Source organism: Leptonotus elevatus, chromosome 7 (genome assembly GCF_054856555.1).
Source record: "Leptonotus elevatus isolate MCC_2025b chromosome 7, RoL_Lele_1.0, whole genome shotgun sequence".
Lineage (NCBI taxonomy): Eukaryota > Metazoa > Chordata > Actinopteri > Syngnathiformes > Syngnathidae > Leptonotus > Leptonotus elevatus.
The window spans coordinates 4905175-4926845 of NC_141245.1; the positions used below are offsets into that span (position 1 = coordinate 4905175).

The window sequence follows — 21671 nt, forward strand, 5'->3', positions numbered from 1 at the left end:
GATGTAAACTGCAGGACCACTCAACTGTGACGCAGACATGTAAACCACTGGAACACAATGCTGCCACATTCAAATATTCTCTGATTGTAACAAGTTAGCTTTTTCTGGTGTCTTGACACTATAACTGTATAGCATGCAACATTATTGATATCAATATTTTGGAGGCTGCATACAGAGCTCAAGGAAAGTACCTGCACCCCTTCACTTGTTACACAATTACAGCGAAACTGAAAAACAAGGGTTTTTTTTCCTCCCCATCAGAATTCTATGGAGAATAACAAAGTGCTTTTTTTTTTTTTTACCAGAAACTTTGCAACTGTATTTAAAATAATCAAATATTTCACATATACATATGTATTGGTTTCATTTTTGTGGGGGAAAGGGGGCGGGGGGTCTCGTGTATTGACAAACATTGATTTTGGGGATTTATTTTATTTTTTGTTTTTCAAGAGTATTTTTTCTGTTTTTTTACCCTGTTTTCAGATATTTTTTCCGGAATTCTTTTTTGGGTTTTCAGAATATTGAATGAATGAATACAATACACGTCCGTAACTGTATTTTATTTCCTGGTCTTGTGATAGGCAACTTGTTGCTAGGCAGAGTTCATCTGCTCAATCAACGCTGCCCATAGGCTAATGGTGAATTAGCATTGCTAACCACGCCCGCTGCTGTTAGAAAACCTAAACTAGGTAGGTACTTGGCACTGGACAGAAACATCACACGGAGGCGAATTTCGACGAGTTGATTTTTTACACGTATATTATGACATCACAGAGGAACACCGTAAGATAAGGCCTATTATGATAGAGTAACACCCCATAGTAAAGAAGAGTCGCCACTGATTTGTGTTCGTTAGTTCTAAAAGGCAGCGTACACCTGGTTGACAGGTTATCTGTTTGAATATACATTCTACAGCATATATCATTCGAACCCTTAGAAAGCCATCCTTTTGTAAAGAGTAATGGGGTAATAACACGCTGGAAACTTGGCGGTGCTCTCTGCCTGAAGGCGGTTGGGGGGCGTGCTTCGAGCACTCGTAACGGAGAGGTTGTCGTCCATAATTCAGTTCCAACCCAAGCAAGGCAAGCAGGCAGGTACTCCTCCGATCCTCATTGGACAGACGTTCAGCGTCGTTGCCACACGTCTACACCCTTCTGTGACAGGCGACTGGTGAATTCCGCGGCCGCGGGTGAAACACGAGAGTTGGACATTGGCGACGAATAGACAGTCGATGGTGAACCGTGGACGTAAACATTGCCATGCCCTGACTGCTTCCTGCACCACCACCTCCTTCTGTACTCTGCTCCAGGACGGGGCTCTGTTAAGGTGGGTGAAATGAAGGGCACAACAGCAGCAGCAGCAAAAACAACACGTCGTCCCCGGAGGTAAATCAAGGTGGAGACGCGGTGAAGTTGTGTTTGGGACAGGAGACTGCGGCGGTGTTTAGTTGTGCTGTGTGACGGGTGCGTGTTGAGCGGCCATGCTGCAGGCAGCATCCTCCGACCTCTTCCCCACTTGAGCGGCATAAACTAATTCCTCCTGTTCTGCTTTGATATTGTTTACTACTCTACGTACGACAATGCTCTATCCATGTGGATTAAATCCGATTTAATTGCTGGCAGTGCTGCATATGCCCCCTAAAGTGTCCAGACTGTAAAGATGTGATCAGCTGCAGGCGCTCTGATGGAAACATCCAGCAAGGCTGCCTCTGCTTGAACGACTGCCCGGTGGGATCAGGCTTGTTGTTCACATCTTCCCCTCACACAGCACCATGGGGGGCAAACAGACCAAGGGTCACGATGCTGGAGGAGCCAGCCCTCAGCACAGCTGGAGGCGGACCCCCACCAAAGAGCGAGGGGACCTTTTTGCATCCCTCATGCTAAGGTCAGGGGACAGGCTGAGCCGTGGTGCCACCCCGCCTCCTTACCAGCGGCGAATCGGAATGATCCAGGAGATGATGCTGATGGCCAAGCAGGGCAAACACGACGAGGCCACAGAGATGCTGAGGACACTACGGCAGGTAACTCGAGTTCTCGTTCAAATGGCAATATTTGCGTGACTGGCGTGTAAATCCTGCATGGCGAGGGGTATAACATTAGTCATTGCTAACCAAAACAGTAGCACCAAATCACATAATCTTATGTGAATTGAAGTGTGGTGTCTTACTAAATGCAAGAATGACCCCATGATTAATTTGCATATGAGAGCACTAGATCATGCAGGAAGAATAAAAAAAAGAAAGGCCTTTTCCCAGACAAAATCCGATTGACTTGATTGATTCAGTGACGGTGACTGATATTGATCAAATAGTGTGTCGCAATCCTTTAGTCTATTAAATGTTTAAAATAGTGTGTCTCAATCCTTTAGTCTATTAAATTCCTTCCAGACTTGACAGTGACTAAGTGTGTGAGATGATGCAATGACCCTTGTTGGCGCTTTGACTGAGCAACAGTGTAAGTGCTCAACTGGTCAGTTGTGTGCAGTCTGACTGCAGTGGAGCTGATTTCCAGGCTGCCCTTATTTGGCGAGCTTGTTTCTCGCTGCACGTCGTCTGCTTGTTGCTGCTCTTGTGAAAGAGTAGAGGGAAACCCCCTGTACAGACTGAAGGCATCTGGTGTGCCAAGAAACAATTGTAGGAAAATGAAAGACCATAATTTGAAGTGTTGAATTGCAGAGAAGGGCATTGCAACAACTACAGGAAGTATAAAAACAGGTTTAGCTCACCTGTATGGAGCAAAATCGTTTTTTTTTTAACTTGGCCTTAAAATTTCCACATTTTGTTTTATTTTATTCCACCAAAGTGTTGGGTCCAGTGAGTGTAGACGTTCAATTTTGAAACAGCAGTCATTAAGGGCCCAGTTACACAAGACAAAAACACAATATTGTGCCCTTTTGGCAGTTTGATTACATGGCAACGCTATTGTGGAGCCTGAAAATATAAACGTTTAAAAATGGTGGACTACACTTTTAAAAAGTAGTCAATTAATGTGAAATTAATTGGTAACGTAAAGGGAAAAAGTGGCGTGAGTTGGTCATTATTCTCAGAATTAATATCACCAAAACTTCTTCAGATCAAAAGTTATGAACATTTTAGTGTACAATGTGTCAAAAAGTAAAATGTATCTACTGTGAAGCTTCTATGGCTCAGGTTTTGTTTGTGAGTAAAAATAGAGACCTGACACTAAGATGTATAGAATATTGTTACCTTGAGTATGTTAGCTTGCTTGCTAATTACAGTATTTGAATGCTAGAAATAACCCAATTTTATTTTCTGCTTTGAATTTGTGCACAGTCTTTGCACATATTTAATCAAACGATTACACTCCAACTTGTGCCTTACGTCTATTTTCTATTTAGAAATCACAAAACTTAATTGCAATATATAACATCCATATTTTAAAACATGTGTAGTACCGTACATAAGTAAATGGGCTGATGTAATGACCAATGTTTCTTGTTCGTACTTTTTTTTCTCTTTCAATATGTTAGTGTCAGTATTATTGACAGTAGATTGATCGATAAGATTACGTGTTTACATCAAAGTTCAGAATGAGTCAATTGGAGTGATAGATAATTTGCACTTTTACATTCCCTTGTTGACATGTACGTATTCTGGTCGGGGAAACGATATATTTGGCCGTTATCGACCTTAGTCTCTTCTGTTGATATATTGGTGGGTTTCCAAGGAGTTTCAATTTCAAATTTGGATCAGACTCTTTTAAATGTTAAGAATGACTGAGGTAGTGTTTGAAAATACGAAAAATGTTGATCAGTTTTCCCAAGTTCAAGCTGATGTACATGAAGGTGTTGTTCACACAATGTCAATTTTTCTGCTTCCATGGAGGACTAACTAAGGAAATGAGTAAATACTCACATCTGAGAGGCTGAAATCAGAGGATTTGAACTTCCGTCTATTCTCTGTATCATTAATCCTCACGGGTATGCTGGAGCATGTCCCAGCTGACTTTGGTAAAAGGCGGGGTACATCCTAAACTGATTACCAGCCAATTGCAGACAAACAACCATTCACACTTACTTTCACCTGAAAGGCAATTTAAAGTTTTAAGTTCTTACACATCTAATATAGTACACAGTATGATTCAGTTGTTATGTTTGTAAATGGGCCATTTGGGATTGAGCCCTACGAAGTCTGCCTAGCAACGGCATGCTAACATGTAACGTAACCATAAAAAACTAATACAAGGTATATAGTGTTGCTGCTTAAATGTATTCCATCAATTTTATAAGACTCTCATACCAACATTGCTGAAAGAATAGAAACTGACAGCGCATCAGACATTAACAGAGAGCGCTGTAGTTTTCCTGACATGTTGATCTTTTCCTAATGACCACTAATGGATCATTCCCAATTATTGCTGGAGACGGAAATGTCTGTGAGCTGGATGCACGGCAAATAACACATTTAACAATGAGGTGGGATTACAATTTAATGCTGTGTTGTCTGATTTGGCCTGAGGTTTGTACATGCATACGGAGCGAAAGAAAATGTGACGCTGGTTACTAGGTTCCCTTGTATGTTGCCCAGGAACAACGGCAACCCTAAGTAGACACTGATTAATCATGAAGCAGGTCTGTTAGCAGCTAATGATGAGGCCACCTTCTTAATCACTGCACTGCAATGAAGCCACAGCTACCATCTCTACGCCACTTCCTTCTGGGTCTCAAACGTGAACCATAACATCCGCTTGTGTGGGAACCTCCAGCTTTTAATTTAGACTCCCTCAGTGTTTGTCCCATTGGGTTCTTGTTTGCTATCAACAACAAAAAGAATGACCGCTTTTCGGCCCTTTGGTGCAGTGACTCATAGAAGCTACTTTAATTGTGTCATACAATAAGATAACAATTCACTTGTTAAATGTTAACAAAATCCATCAACAATGCTTTTTATTATGATTACAGATGATTCCCTTACCCGCTATAACTGTAAAACTATCACACAAAACAAAAAATACATTTATTTATGTATCTAAGCACCAAATTGTTCAACTAAACCGTATCATTTTGTCTGAGTCCACTAACACATTGTTTCCCACAGATTTGAAATCTACTTGGGTGGGGGGCTTCCTTGAGGGTTGGGGTGGGGGTGGACTCGACTCCTGGTGTTCTCAATCCTGCTACTTGCGTCTCCTCTAATCTCATGATCTAGTGAGTGACGGCGAACTAATGTTATATGCTGTGTATTTGGTCGCGACGCATTTAAAAACATTTTTTTATTACATTTTCTTGAAATCTACTTGGGTGGCCCGCCCAAGTATTAACATGGTGTGGGAAACTGACATCATATGAAATTCTGTAAATGGGCTGAAATAAATTAGCATGACTGCTACAGTAATTATAAACATGCAAATAAATGACACTTTACCACTAAGAGCAACAAACAGAGCATGAAATTCAATAGGCAAATATTGTTGCTGATCTTTGGGAGCAATTAATATTTAAATGGAAATTCTTGGTACTGTACTCACTGATCTATATATATGACTGGATAGCCGACAGGCCAAGACTTTTGTAGCTGCGAGGCCGCCATATTACCAAGAAACGTTTCTTGGCATACGATCCTATACATTAACAGTATGGAATTTGGAGAACATTTGAGACAGTACCTAGTAGAAACAGCATGATTTGTGATGTTTTAAATTTATTAAACATAAACAAAAGGACTTCAGGCATTTTACAACTTGCCTTAAATAAATGTATAAATGATATGCTTAATGATGTTTACAGGGGGAAACTTGTATATTTTTTCATTAAAGAATTCTAACTGTAATTTAACAAAAGATGCCTATGCTAAATCCAATATTGGGGTCTAAGGATCTGAGCAAAAAAAGAAGTTGGTCTTCAAAGCAGCACATACCGTCCACTTATTAATTTTTATTTAATTTTTTTACTTGTTCAAAAATAGTGACTACCCCGCTACAAACCCCCCAGCCCCCTGCCCTGTACTAACTGCCTACGAGCTGTCTGTCTAATCTGTACTTATACCGTATAGTTTATACAGTAGTCTGCTCGCGAGATGGGAGGAGCAAAATAGCCGCCCTTTGACTTCAATGGCTTGCACGGGCTATCGGCTATCTAGTCATATATTCAGATCAGTGACTGTACTACACTTACTCTGAAGGGGCATCCTCTTCTTCTTCCTCTTAATAACCCTGCATCTGTTCCATTAGACGGCAGTGCTGCCCATCATGTTGTGGCAGATTGAGGTACTGCACAAAAGGCACACAACTCTAAATTTGGAGTTTTGCCTGAACAAGGTCATAAGCAAAAAACGATTGCTTAAAAATCTGCTACATAGTTGGGATGTGAAAGACAAACAGTGGGGGTTCACTGTAAATATTTTTCAAAATGCAATAAACATATTTGTTAAATGTTGTTGAAGGTTGTGGCTAGGGGTTGACCCAATTAGTCAACATATACTTTACCACTTCACAATGATGGTTTGAGCCTGAAGTCAATTAATCAGCAATCACTTATTTTGGCATCAACAACATGGATGTCTGCGCACTGTGCGCAGCAAACTAGCAGCGGAGAGCCTTAAATGCATGTAAATGTATGTATTACTAAAAATTAGACAGGTAGCACATAACCTTCAAAATATGCTATAAGTCTACCCTCAAATATTTTTAAAATATATATAATAAAACGAGGATGAGCGGTGCTCGGTCAACAACTTCTTTATTGTGAAAATGAAAAGTTATTGTCGATCGTATTTACACCCCCAAAAAACAACCAGCTAGTGCTAGCGACCCTGCAGGTGTGTTATGTGATTTGGAGTTAGAGTTACTGTATCTAAGTTTGGTCACGGTGTCTGAATGTGATTGGATGAGCAGGTTGGGGGTAGTGGGGCGACCACAAACTTGTATTTGAGAGCTCAAGGCACTGGTAGAGAGTTGACTACCCAAAACATTTTTACGACATCATCGATTACTCAAAGTCAACTCGACTATCATTGCCTTTGCATTGACCACAGAAAATTAGAAGTAATTCAACCTCTAGTCTAGTTGTTGCATACAATATAATAACCAGTTGTTTTGTTTCTGTCTTGAGCTACGTTCACACTGCAGGGCGTGATGCCCAATTCCGATTTTTTGTTAAATCCGATCTTTTTACGTACCGTTCACATTACAAAAACAAATGCAACATCTAATGTGAACACTACGCGCCCGTGGTGCGACTCGCACCCAAAACGTACACCCAAAACAACAATGTCACGTTGCGGTGTTTGCAGAAGTAAATATTGTCCCGACTTGCAACGTTTTACCGCCAGGCAAACCACTGAGGCAAGCGACTTTTATCAGTGTCATATGCAAATTTAATTGTGCCAGCGCACGCTACAGATTGGTGGACTGGTGGACTCGTTTCGTGGACGTGTTACGAGTTCGATTCATGTACCTTGTCTGCAAACATTATGCAAATTTAGCTGTGCGAACGCCCGCGCTCCTGGTTGGTGGACTGTTTTAACGTTCGCTCCTGGTTGGCTGCTATCCTCGGCTTCCTCTTGCGTCAGTTTTGAATGTGCTGTTTGCAAACAGCAACAGAAATCCGCCCGATTTATTTTTTCATCTCATGTTGCCAGAGTAGCGAGGCTGGAAGAGGTAATTTGGAGGAAATGAGGGTACACTCCTCAACCTCCTCATTTTATTGAGAAGTCTACCGAAGATGACGTCTCGTCATCGCCGGTCGTGATGAACCGTCTGCAGGGCTGAATTTCTGCTATCACCACACGTCAACGTCATGCTACATGTTTCAAGTGTGATTAAATTAAAGACAAATAAGGTAAAACTGTTACTCAAAACAGATTTATATTCACAGATGTGTCAGTAGTCTTCCTTCCAAGCACTCTCTCCCGCCAGCGCAGAGCGCATATCAGGCTTTTGATGACGTATTAATCGGACGCGTGCGGACGAGTGTTCAGTGCAGACACATCGCATACATATCCGATTTATATCCACATACGAAAGAGGCCCAGGCCGAGTGTGAAAAAATCGGAATTGAGCTGCAGTGTGAACGCAGCCTTGGTGGCAGTAGAAGAGCGGTGCATGTGAACATGGTACTAGGTGTTTTACGGACTGATTCTGCATAGTGTTGGTTGCACTTGAGATAAATAATTCAGGATGTTTAACATGCAGACATATTTCATCTCCTGGCCTGCCACCATGCAAGTCACAGCATTACTGTAGCTGGAGCTATGAGACTTTCCTGAAAGCAGGTTTGACTTCATTAAGTGCTGTGCAGTGCAAATGCTGACAATCAAGACAAAAAGCATGCCTGACTGCGTCTCATGGTGATTAAACGCTGATTTGTGCACAATGTCTTCATCACGTAACCATTTTATCACATGGGCGCGCTAGGTAACCTTTCCCATACTTTCATAAAATAAACACATGTGCAAACATCACTGACAGCTACATTACATTTGATTACATTAGCCTACCATAATACATGGACATTGAGTTTGTGTAGGACAGTGTGAACTATACTGGAGCATACAAATAACATTAGGTAACCTACATGTGCACATAATGGGATCCTATACAAGGCCGCTGCAGAGAAGAAAAAAAAACTGCCTTTACAAAGAAAGCTATGCTACATTTTGATAAACACTTATAGAAGTATTAGTTTGGGAAATTTAAATGATGGCTAACATTTATGGTTATCAACAGACAAAGATCCATCTAAGTATTTAGTTGGACTCCCTGTCATCTGATCCATCTTTGGAGTGTAAGTACAATTAAGTCAACATGGACTTTTTATAATGTTCTAATTTGAATGTTTTCAAATTTAAGACTTCAGCATGGAATGGATGGAAGAGATCAAGATGATTGATAGTCATAATGATCTAATATCTTGTATGGTAGATTAGATGAATACCAGGTGAGTATGTGATCTTTAGTAAAGGTCATTATGTGCTGCAGTTATGGATTCTACTATCCACCTGGTCTTTCTCTGTCTGTGTCATTCTTTATGTTCAGACCAACACTTTGATGGTAACCCTCTCTAGTGATGAAGGGTCAGGTCATGCTTTTCTCCCCTTACCATAATTAGTTATTTTGCATTACTACTTGGTCCTTGGCATGTATATTTCACGAGGGTTCAGTTAATAATGTGCTACATAAACCATTTGCACACTCTACACACGTGAATCAAATTGATTGCACCCTGCACACAGTGCACCGATTCAAGACACTCTGTGACGATGTAGTAAAAACAGCCCCATATCATAACCGAGCCTCCTCCATGTTTCCCAGTAGCTACAGTATTATGGGTTTTCTCGTGTGACAATCTTTATTTAGAAAATGCATTTCCATGGGGACAAATAACACCATCTTAAAATAATGACTGTGTTTACCATTCAGTCAAAGCTGCTGTCATTATTTCCCGTGCCTCACAGAGCATTCGGCGGCATAGAAACAAACGTCAGTGAGTCATACCTTTTCTCGTAGGAGACTGAGCAGCTCGCCTCCTCTGGCCCGCTCTGTCTTCAGGGCGTGAAGACAAGAGCTCTGCTGCACAAACACACGCACACACCAAGACACTATAAACTTGTTCAAATGACCCATAAATAAAGCACATTTAGTCTGTTTTAAAATCGATACAGTACACGTCGCCTGTATTTAATTTATGTATGCATCTGGTGTTTTTATGGGAACAGTTTAGGTGAAACTCATGCAAGCCTTAAAAAGGTTAGCCCGCTCATATCAAGGAGAGATTGTGTGATGTAACAGAGAATGAAATTATCATGCATTCAATTATTGGGAACTCTTCTAAAGCCTGGCTGCCTTTCGTTTCAAGTGAGGCATTATACAGGCTTTTTCAATTGAGGCCATCATATTCATCATTCATCATATCAGTGTATAATGTTTATTTTGTCAATCCATAATAACCATCGATCCTCTGCAGTGGATTTAAACCAAACCATTTGCATGACAATCGAACATCTCCATCCACCAATTTGGTTGAAAGCTTCGGAAACCTTTTTGGTAAATATCAGACTTGCACACAGCAATATGAAGCAAATTCTAAACTGAGCATTAAATGTGATTAAGATAAAAACACTTTTTACATCTGTACACATGCTTTATATGAAATAAGACTGCTGCATTTAGCACAGCAGGCACACAGCATGAATGACACTCTGGAGCAACAGACAGCTGTCATTTCAATCAAAGCTGCCCTTCAGTCGTGAAGGATTCTTAAGCACTGTGCCATGGCCGCATCAACCACATGATCATTATTTGCTTTTTCTTGAGGGTATTGGCAGACGGACATTTTCTATTTACCAATGCCAATTGTTGAACCAGGTGTTTTCTTTCTTTATTATCACAAATTGTTTTTAACTTGTCAGTTTTACTAGGTAACTAGAGAGTACTTCCATATTTTATTAAAACAATACTTAACAATTTAAAATGGTATTTAGCCTGTAGATGTCGATGAAAGAGTGAAGCGTGTAGACTCAGTGGTCAAAATGCATGCAAGTACGTAATGCACATTGAATGGAATGTGCACAGTGGGGGTAAAGAGAGCAAAGATGATTGATCAACTGCAGGTGGCCCCACACAGCCATTACCAACTGAGTCCGCATCACTGCAGTCTGTCAATCACCCGCTTCAGTCTTTCATTTTCCTACCAGTCGATTTTCAAAGAGCAGTTTTTCTGTTTCGGCATCTTAGAAATGGTCTTTCCCCTAATATAATTGAAGGAAAATACAATATAAGAATAAAGATGAAATAAGGACATTATGCCACAAATCGACCCAAGGATCGTTTCTATTTTGTGCCTCAACTACGCTGAAGAGTATTTTAGGTAATCCTAACGGACGTCACGTTGAATATTAATCCTAACCAAAGGTCACTTTGTTTGAGATGTTGGTTTATTTTCATTTGACTTAAAAAATAATAATCCATGCCTTCATATCCTCAGCATGCACTGGGATTTTACATTACTAATAGAGTGAGGACATTAGCTTTTTGAATGTACTGTACTTAATACACGCATGTGCTTCATATATCCTCTTTGTGTATATTTTATAACAAAGCTGCCTTTTAGGATGATTTTATTTTATTTTTTATTTTTTAAAACAATTTGGTTTTGTGCAAACCTCCTGTCTAATAATGCTTGGATGCCATATATGCATCCTAAATTTACAACATAGAATAGGATAGGTAGGTAGGATGTGAATTGTGAATGAAAATGTGATTATATCCTAGTTTTGATTGACACTGCCGTAGAAAAGCCAAAATGTAAAAAAAAAAACAGTGTGATCAATGCCCACATATGTTATGTGCTCTATGTGCTTATATTTATATATACTGTGACAGTGTGTTTTCTTTTCATGTTCAGTGACTCATGAGGTTTCCTTACTGTATGTGTGTGAAATGTGTTGCATAACTACGATGTCTTTTCTTCCCTGTAAGATGGCTGATGGTGTATAATGTGCTGTAGCCAATATATGTTGTGTGTGTATGTGTGTGTAGGACCTGGGCATGGAGTCGACATCTCTGGATGATGTATTGTACCGCTACGCCAGCTTTAGAAACCTTGTTGACCCCATCACGCATGACTTGATCATCAGCCTGGCTCGATATGTACACTGCCCGAAGACGGTAAGACACACATGCACACGCATGCATACACATTGACATGTATCGTGTACTTCCCAAATATTGCCAATCACACCAAAACCTCCTTTGCAAAACCAAATGGGCTCAAGTGATTCATTGCTATCAGCTGATCTCTTGATTCATTTCGTCTGACGTTATTAGATTAGAGAATTGCTCTAAGTGGTTGTGTAGCAGTGTGTGTGCGTTCATGAGGGAACTGCAGGTTTTTGTGTTTGCTCATTCATGTCGTTTGGGATGTCGCTGAGCGAGAGTGAAAGCGTGACAGCAACCCCACCAGAGGAAAAATGCGGGAAGGAAGAAGGAGTCTTATGCTATTACTGGCTAGTGTGTGATGGTCTTACAGGAATGCCCCAACGCTGACATAGCAATTTCAGCATGGCGGCATATGGTCAACATGACCTAAGAACAACAAATCATCAGGGTCATTTAATCGACATAATGCTGTGTTTGGGCCAATATTAATTGAATGTAAGACACTAATATTGAAATATAAGTGGAAATTAAAATGTTACATCACAATGAAATGTCTTAATTATGTGTGTGCACTGTGCAGGTGAGTGTATATAATGGTTAGGGTTAGGGTAGTACAATTGGCTTGGTGCCCTCACCAGGTGTGAAAATACCAATGAGGCTTTTGCTGTCTTTGTGTGTGTGTGTGTGTGTGTTTTTTTTACTCAGAAAAGGAAGCCGTACTCACCTTTGACCTCGCATTTGAGGGTGACGAGGTGAGCAATGGCTCATTTGCATTTACCTTTAATTTTCCCATACTACGCAGTCATTTGCCCATCCCTAATGGCCTATATTATCTTAGTAAGTACTTTGTTTTAAGATACAAAAAACTGAAAGCTGCCTTTGACATTGTAGAAAAGAAAGAAAACTTTCCTTTGAATTTAAATTGTGTTGAATATACCAAACAATCACTTCCGTATCATCAATACAATCAATATAATCAATGTAATGCTGGATCTACAGATGGAAACTAGCATTGTGCTAAATCTGGTGCAGCCATCTTTTTAATGTTACTGGACACTGTGCTTCTAATAAACTCAACTCAACTCAATACAACAGATGTCTTGGAACCAAGGTTATTTTAGTTAATGAAAACTACCCCCCCCCCCCCCACTAAAAAACTTTTTTGTTAATGAAATAAAATAAAAACGAAAATGCTTTTTTAAAAACGAAAAATAACTGAAACTACATTTTATGTTTACCAAACTAACTAAAACTAACTATAATTATAGCGAAAATTACCGTTTTAGTCTTTGGTAATTAATTAAATACACACCTTTGTGGATGATTTTTAAATGTGATTTTAAGTATATTTATTTCAATATTAACTGAAATAAAGACGTTTGAAAGTGTCACACTGAAGTGATGTTTCCATTTTACCATGGTGCTTGTTAAATATTGTGTACAAGTAATAGACATTAAAAAAAATAATACTGTAATTAAAAAACAAAAACTAACTCAAACTAAACGGGAAAAAAAAATCTTTTTTTTAAATAACTAAAACTAATTAAAACTAACAGAACGACCCTAAAAACTAATTAAAACTAACAAAATTTAAATAACAAAACTCAAAACAAACTAAAAACTAAAATGAAAAGTCCAAAACTATAATAATCCTGTTTGGAACAAAAACATTAAATTATTGTGTTTTGTATATGTGCCAGTGTGATTTTGTGAAGATTACTATTAAGGAAGGCATTAATCAATCAACATTAATCAAACAAACAAACAGCTTTGACCTCACAAACGTGTACAACAAAGATATTATATTGATTTGTATTCCTTAATCATTCATTAATCCCCTAAGTGAAACTGTTCACAAATACTGGAATGTACAGGGGGGTGGCTATGGGTGCTAAATTTTCCCTTGGTGCCCAAAGTGCCCTTTTGCCCTTTAAAAAACGAAACAAAACAACAAAAAAACGTTCTTGTTTGTGAAAGTCTGTCTGTGGCCTTTTAACAGTAAAATGCTTTTTTCCCCCCTCAATCATTTCGTTTCAATCGTTTTATTGGTTGAAAAATATAAGATAAGAAAAAAAAAAACTCCAAAGAATATATCCATTAACATTTGACCTTACGATCACAAACTTGAGTTTATTTTGTTGAGGTTTTATGTGATAGACCAACACAAATTATTATTTATATTATACGGTTTTCACAATTGTAAGAAAATATAAATCTGCAAATTGTGCTGTGCATTTGTATTCAGCCCCTTGTACTCTCATACCACTAAATGCAATCCGGTGCAATCAATTGGCTTCTGGGATCACCTAATTAGTAAATAGATTCAACGTCTACTAGTAAACAATAGCACCATAAAAAAACTAGAAACTTACCAGACAGGTCAGTTGCAGAGAAATTTAAAGCATGGCTAGATTATTAAAAAAAAAAGAAAAAAAAAAGCTTTGAACAGCTCAAGCAGAACTATCGGAACATAAAAACATGCCAAACATTCTTTGTAGTGAATAAGTAATTTTCAAACGAAGTTAAGGAAATTGTTTAATTTCCTTTTATACATTTAGTCAGGAATTACTCTAGATTTTATATATTTTGATGTTGTAGGTGTTATATACCTTGTCACTTAGTGTTACCCGTCCCGTGACCCTAATCATAAAGCTGTCAAGTTTGGTCATGCTTAAATTTAAGAAATAGATTCACAGAAACACACTGAATTGTGCAGTGAAAAATATGTGATATTAGCAGACTAGCTTGGGGGGGATGGAGGCAAAACTGGATGTTGAAGGAGTACAAAAACAGAGCGAGGGATGGGAGAGGGGTCATTGGATCTTTTGAAATGGATGGATTGATCGATGTGTATTCTATCAATAATTCAAGAGGCCAAGAAGAGGAAAGCATGTGGAGGTGATGACGCATAAAGGCAGAGAGAAGGCATGGGAGAAGATGAAAGAAAAGCACAAGCTCCAGTCAAATACCACTACTGCTGCTTTCAACGGCCCAAGATCATTCTCATTTATTTAATTACAATTCACTTGCTGCAGCTTTAACAACACAAAAGCATTTACCCTGAGTGCCGGCGGTATAAATAATATGTCTCACTCAGGCAGACACACGATACAAGAACGTGTTAAAAGGTTGAGATTTGAAATGACAGACGGTACCTGATTATAAAATCACAATACAAAACCCCACGTCTGGAAAAATCGAGTTTACCAGTACTATTCATTTATTGGATTAACTGTCTTTGTTTTTATGTCTGATTTGTACTTTATGTGGAGCACTTGGCTGTTTTAAAGTGATCTATAAATAAAGTTAAGATGAGTTAACTATCAGGCTATTTAGTTGAACGCAAAGCAGATGTACTTGCAGGATTTGAACAAACACACACAGACTAACAAAATGAAAATTTTCTGGCAGCACATCTGCTGATCTCTCATGACACTAAATGAATTTCTCTAAACTTGCATTCTTTTCTCTCCATTGTCTCTCCTCTCTTCTATCTTGTGTGAATTGCCTCTGCTAGATTTCTCACAGGTACGAGCCATACTCATTGGTGTGTGAAGTGCTGCTGTCATGCACGGTTCACAAAAGATACACTGTGTGATACCAGGCATTTCAGGCTCTGTGTGCCAATGACGCAGACATCATTCTTCCTTAAGCTAAAGTACACAAACTTTCAAAAGTATTCAAACAGTGGGTCCAATTCATTTCCTTTTGCTGAATGAAAACATTTGGGTTTGACATCAATACAGATGTGACATCAAATCAACATGTATTTGTGTTGTGTGTAATCAACTTGAAAACTATCCACAGGTGAAAAATTAACAATTAACTTTTTGCTTCCAAAAACGTATAAAAACGTTTCTATTTTTAATATTGCCATGGTGCCAAAAACTTATTTATACATTTTGTATGTTTTTATGCTATAGCATACAGCCTCTGACCTGAAGAGAACGCTTAAAGCAATGGTAGTTATTACAAAAACGGCCAGCAGGTGGCAGCAGAGTGTAAGAGATCAACCAGGGCCAGGTTTCAAATAGCTCTTTCCCCTTCTGAAAATTCACAGATTTGTAAAGAATGATGAAACTTATCTATGTTCTCATGCTAATTGCTGCAAAACGGAAAAATATAGAAATATACCTTTTTTTTTACGGTGAAAGAAGAGACTAATCCTGTTCCATGTTTCTGTAGCAATAGAACACAATATTCTGTGGGCCTTGCAAAATCAGTCAAAATCCAGTAATACAGCCGGGAGCAAATGGGTTTGTTTCAGTAAAAATGACTGGCAGTGAATGAGTTAAGAAGCAGAAAAAAATGGAAACCCAATCACAGCCACAGCCAACATGTGCTTAGCCACTAAAACTCTTATGAAGGTCTTGAAAATGGAAACCACTGGTGGAGCATACATCAAACAGGTACACCAAGCTCTGTCCTAGCCGGGGTCTACGGCTCCCCTCTTTGGTGGAGGTTTTCATGCATGCCAGATCCACCGCACCAGCATCTACCGAAATTCAAACACAATCTGCTTCTTCCACTGGCCGTTGAATCGGTGGAGGCTGATGTCTGTGGATCTCACTCTGCTTCATCTATCCTTCCTTCCTTTCCTCAGTTTTTCCTTTGGTCTCTTGAGGTCTCCCTAATTTGTTGGATTTTAGATGTTTCTGGAGTTGGTGAAAGATTCTGGTTGGTAACCCGATGGGTAGTAGGGGATGTCTGGTCGGTGCTGGATTCACTTTTCTTTCTTTTCTTTGATCCTTCCTCGGGTCTCTTGACATCTTCACGACTCTAGCGGGATTCTGAAGTATTCGATTTAGGTGAACGGTATGGGATTTTTAATAGTTTTTAGGTGAATTATTGAGCACACACGCACATACAAAATAAAAGAGCAATGATGATGACATGTCGAATCGGTAAGATTATTGAATGAACAATACTGAGATCTCTCTCAACCCCCCCCCCAAAAAAAAAGGGGAACACCAAGGACAAGAGCTGCAGTTGATGACAAACGGGCCTCATTCACTAATACATAAATGTGTAGACATTTTCATAATGTGTCATGCTCGTCCCTGCAGACATGTAGTGTTGTGTTAGCTAGCGTAGGACAAAATTGGGATGGAAACTAAAAAATAAAACCAAGAAGCACAGCCCAAACTCCAGCTCAGATTCCAAGAAAACTTAAAAAAAAACGAAGAGTTTATTCAAGTGCACGAGTTTGACTAAGAGGCTGCAGTTACACTTTAGGCCAGAGGTGGCAGTTGTGAGTAAAAAAAGTGACAACGTCTGCAATGCAATGTCCCCAAAACATTCATAACTTTCTTAATCATTTCAAAATGTCTGTACTGAAAAGCTTGCTGAACATAGCAACTTGCACCATATAATCATGATGTCAATAATTTTTAATTAATACCAAAGTTTAGTTGCCTTTGATCTTTGACAGTTCTTGAAATTTTGTTCAGGTTTGTATTTTTGTAGCATGCAGTAGCAGTTGATCAACACAAAAACTTTGAAACCTTTGAATAACCAGTTTAACTATTCCGGATGCATGATTAAAGCACTCACACAATCTATCCGCTTTTTTCAAAAGCGTAAACACTGTTAAGATTGAGACCCAATGTGATACCACAAAAAACTTGTAGTTACATCAGCAGCAGCCCGTGAAAGACAGGAGTCAAGTATTACAAACTATTGTTTGCAGAAAACTTAATGAACCAAAGAAGGCCGACACCAGAAGATGCAAACCGCACATTTGCCAGAAGGGTTTTGCCAAAAAGATGAACCTTTACTACTAAAGTAATGTAAAGGTTTAGTATGGAGAGAGCCAGGATCTGCTCATGATCCCAAACATACAAACTCATCTGTTAAACACAATGGAGGTGACGTCATTGGTTGACTAGCCTTTGTCGATACAACAAAATCAACTCGTATACTGTATGTACTTAAAAGTTTTACATTGCCATTTTAAGAAGATTAAATTGCATCTTTAATTGTAAATGAATGTATTTAATGTTGCAAAGCATGAAGCCACAGTGATTAATTAGTCAACCAACGCTCCGTGAAGCATTGAAATCCCCATTTTTGCATGAACGTGTGTGTATCACACCCCCCCCCCCCCACACACACACACACACACACACACACACACACACACGCGCATGCTTGGCTGACAGATGTATTTGCCAATTATTTGCTCCAATAGTGCATAAATCCGGCTTTTCATAATCTCGTCTCTGCAGTAATGTCATGCCCATTATGCCTACCTTTGTCAATCCCCTATGAATTAGACAACTCGCTTACTAGACTTTGATTGGCAGCATCACACTTTTATGAATATGGATGATTACTTCAAACTCTATTGTACGAGGCCACATGTAATTTATATTATTTTGAACACATTCAGGGTTTATTCCATTGGTCCAAATAATAATAAAATAAGTATTTTTTTCCAGTGGGTCTTGCTTAACACGTTTTACCATTTTGGCAAGTAAACCAACAAACGTTGATCAACAAAACTTAAATAACAATAAACAAGCTTGCCAACCTTATCTTTTTGACTACCACATTTGGTTGTAAGTTCAATTTGTGCTTATCAACTTTCCCATGTGATAGCCTGTTGTAGATTAACAATATAGTTACACGTTTTAACAGATTTCCCGTTACTCTCCTATTTAGCGTTTCAGGTAACTTTCAAAAGTTCTCCATGACTTCATATCGTTTGTGTCCAATAGGAGGGCGACTCTCTGGGGGCCATGGAGAAAGTTTGTCGTCAGCTGACCTACCATCTCAGCCCCCACTCCCAGTGGAGGAGACACGGCCTGCTCAAGAGGAAACCCCAAGCATGGTCAGTACTTGGCAGTATTTTAATGACAAATTGTCAGTTATCCTTTTTCTTTTTTTTCTTCTTTTTTTTTTTGCTCTGGCCTTTAATTTCATCGATTTCTTACAATTGTAACTTTACTCATTTACTCCCAAAAATGTATAACTATGTTCTATTTTAAATATTACCATGCTCCCAAAGACGTTTTTAATGTTTTTATGCTAGAGCATACAAAAGGCTTTGATGCAGCTTCTGAACTGAAGAGAATGGTTGAAGCAATGGTAGTTATTACAAAAACGGCCAGCAGAGTGTAAGAGATCAACCAGGGCCATGCTCCAAAAAGATCTTTCCACTTCTGGATATTCACAGATTTGTGAATTATGATGAAACTTAGCTATATTCTAATGCTAATTGCTTCAAAACGGAAAAAGATAGAAATATACTTTTTTTTCCTGATGAAAGAAGAGACTCTAATCTTTCTTTTGATAGGTTCCATGTTTTTATAGCAATAAAACACAATATTCTGTGGGCCTTGCAAAATCGGTCAAAATCCAGTAAAACAGCCGGCAGCAAAGGCAGTTGCTTCAGTGAAAATGGCTCGGAGTGAATGAGTTAATTATAATTGAATGGTTTAGTCCCTCACAAATTGTTCAAATGTGTATAGTTGTAGAGGCTGCAACTTTCCGGCATGCTTCTTCCAACTTTAAAGGTGTATTGAAGGATATTTTGTCCCTGCGTCTTCCAGGTAATGATTGTTTCGCGATTCTGTCAATCAATCTGCCGTAACAACGTCATACGTGCTCGTTAACTCATTCACTGCCACTGGCGGCTATAGACTTCAAAAATTCATTTGAACTATTTCTATTAGTTAATTTTTGTTTCCACTTTTGTTAAGAGTATGAAAACCTAGAATTTTTTTAATTGTACATTTAGAACAGATATAAAATTTGCAATTAATCGTGAGTTAACTAGTGAAGTCATGCGATTAATTACGATAAAAAAATTAATCGCCTGACGCACCAAATTTTTAATAATCTTTTCTTTTTTAAATTGTGTCGGGCGATTAATTTTTTTTATTGTAATTAATTGTATAACTACAATAGTTAACTCATGATTTTTTATATCTGTTCTAAATGTACAATCTTTTTTTTTAGGTTTTCATACTCTTGTTAACAAAAGTGGGGGGGAAAAGTTAAACTAATAGAAACAGTTCAAATAAATTTGATTCTATAGCCGTCAATGACAGTGAATGAGTTAATAGCTGCGCATGCGCACTTCAAGTGTTTGTAGCATGTACCTGGTGAGTTTCGGATTCAGCCATTCATCATTGTAGCTCCACCGAGCTCACCACGTACTTTGAAAATAGCTGAGAGCCGCAAGAGGACATCCATCTAAGAAGTGAGGCCCGCTGCAGAGACAGATGAAGATGATGATGAAGATTAGCTTGCATGTTAGCGACATTTGAGAGGCGTTTCCCCCAGACGAGCAGGAGAGCTGGTAGCATGGTCTTCCGCATGCACTTTTTTTTTTAAACGTGACACGTTTGGTTTCTACTTTTCGAGAAAATCCTTGAATACACCTTTAAGCTTTCCTCTAAACTTCAAAGCGCAATCAAGTTAGCGAAAGGCAAAAGACAGGTCGCCTGGTACATTATAGTCTTGGGAGGGCTCTGCTTTATCTGATCTTTCAGGGAATTATGCTCTTTGTTAGAGTAAGAGCCTTACTAATCATAGCTGATGTGTAACAATTTTAAATAAGCTCCTTTGAGCCAAGAATTTTATGGGCAGGCTTTAGGAAATGTGTACTTGTGGGTTTGGTCAAATTTGGGGTAAAATGAGGTAAGATTTTTTTTTTTTGCAAGCTTGCGTGACAGAGAATGTTGATTTGTGTCCCACCACTAAAATCTCATAATTTGCCTAAATGGTTGGATACTCAGTTAAGATCTTAATTTTCTGTAAAGAAAAAAAAAAAGCTTAATTACAATATGTATGACAAAAAAAGAATTTTAAGTGGTTAAAGGGTCACTTTAATACTACAGTCACACTTCCTGTGACCTGCAACTATGTTCACCATGTAAGCATCCTGATATGAGCAGATAGTAGAGAAACGATATAGTGACAGTAATCACAATATCAGATTAAAAAAAGAAATATTTTCTGATTATGTTAAATTATTCTGCACTGATGAGCAGGATTTAATTAATTCAGTGTTGCAGGTGTTAATGAGCGACAAGACAGGGCTCATTTAACTCCAAAAGCGTCATGAGATTGTTTATGGGCCAAACAAGTACAAATGTTCTCTTTTCATTCTGTAAAATATATGAACGTAACATGATTTATGTCCCTCCCTGCTCCTCAATTATCGCAATGGCAAAGTTTGCTTTGTATTGTAAAGCTTTGTAAGGACAAGTGGCAGCATTCTTTTTTCACACTGTTTGCAAGTGATTGACTTAAGTCTCCTAATTTTCACATGCTTCCATGGCAACACTTTGTAAATGAGAAAATACATTTGAAAGCAGTGTCGTGAAATTATAATTTTATTCAAATTTAGTGCTGATGAACTAGAGGATTGGTAGGCTAGCAAATAGCAATGTTAATGACTTCAAGTTGATAGCATTTTTTTTTTTTTTAGGAGGCTGTCATTCTGTTTACACGGTCATCTCTGTAATTAATTTTTTTTGACTAAAGATAACTTTCAGAGCACTATGAGTGTTGTGTACCACTCAACCATGACTCTAAAAGTCTTTGATGTAAATTGAAACATAAAACCCGATTAGATTAGATTGCACACGTCCCCATTGTGGGACTAATGAACGTTATCTAATTTAAATTGTAATTTGCCATGGGTAGAATTGTACTACTGTTTATTTGCATGGGTCCAAAACAAATTGTATCTGCTGGAAATGTTTACTAGTATCCCAAATAGTAGCTGTTCTCATGTTGATTTGGCAAGCACTGAAATGTTTCATCTTGTTGAAGGGCTGAGTGATCATAAAAAAAACTCAACAGAGTTTAGGCATGACATCATGCAACAATGCGCCAGGGGGGTAGTCAGACCTGTCCGCACACCTCAGATTTAGGGGGCACGTATAATCCTTGGGGGGAAATTATCATGAATACCTTACAGACAGTACTTCATTTGCTCCATATTTTTTATGTTACTCGACTCTGTTCTCCCTTTGTGACAACTGCTGGCAAGTATTACCATAGACAACATTTACAATACATAGCCTGGTAAGCCACACCCAT

General features: G+C 38.6%; 1 protein-coding gene across 1 annotated transcript in view; it reads left to right on the top strand.

The window, feature by feature from the left end:
* The first annotated feature begins 685 nt into the window (after positions 1-685).
* The window catches only part of lrrc75a (leucine rich repeat containing 75A), a 45025-nt gene continuing 24039 nt past the window's right edge, over positions 686-21671 (top strand). Inside the window, exons 1-5 of the mRNA XM_086081528.1 lie at positions 686-1090; positions 1164-1326; positions 1768-2020; positions 11496-11624; positions 18335-18447. Coding sequence (XP_085937654.1) covers positions 1232-1326; positions 1768-2020; positions 11496-11624; positions 18335-18447 — 590 coding nt within the window. The 5' untranslated portion in view covers positions 686-1090; positions 1164-1231. The remainder of the gene's footprint in view (positions 1091-1163; positions 1327-1767; positions 2021-11495; positions 11625-18334; positions 18448-21671) is intronic.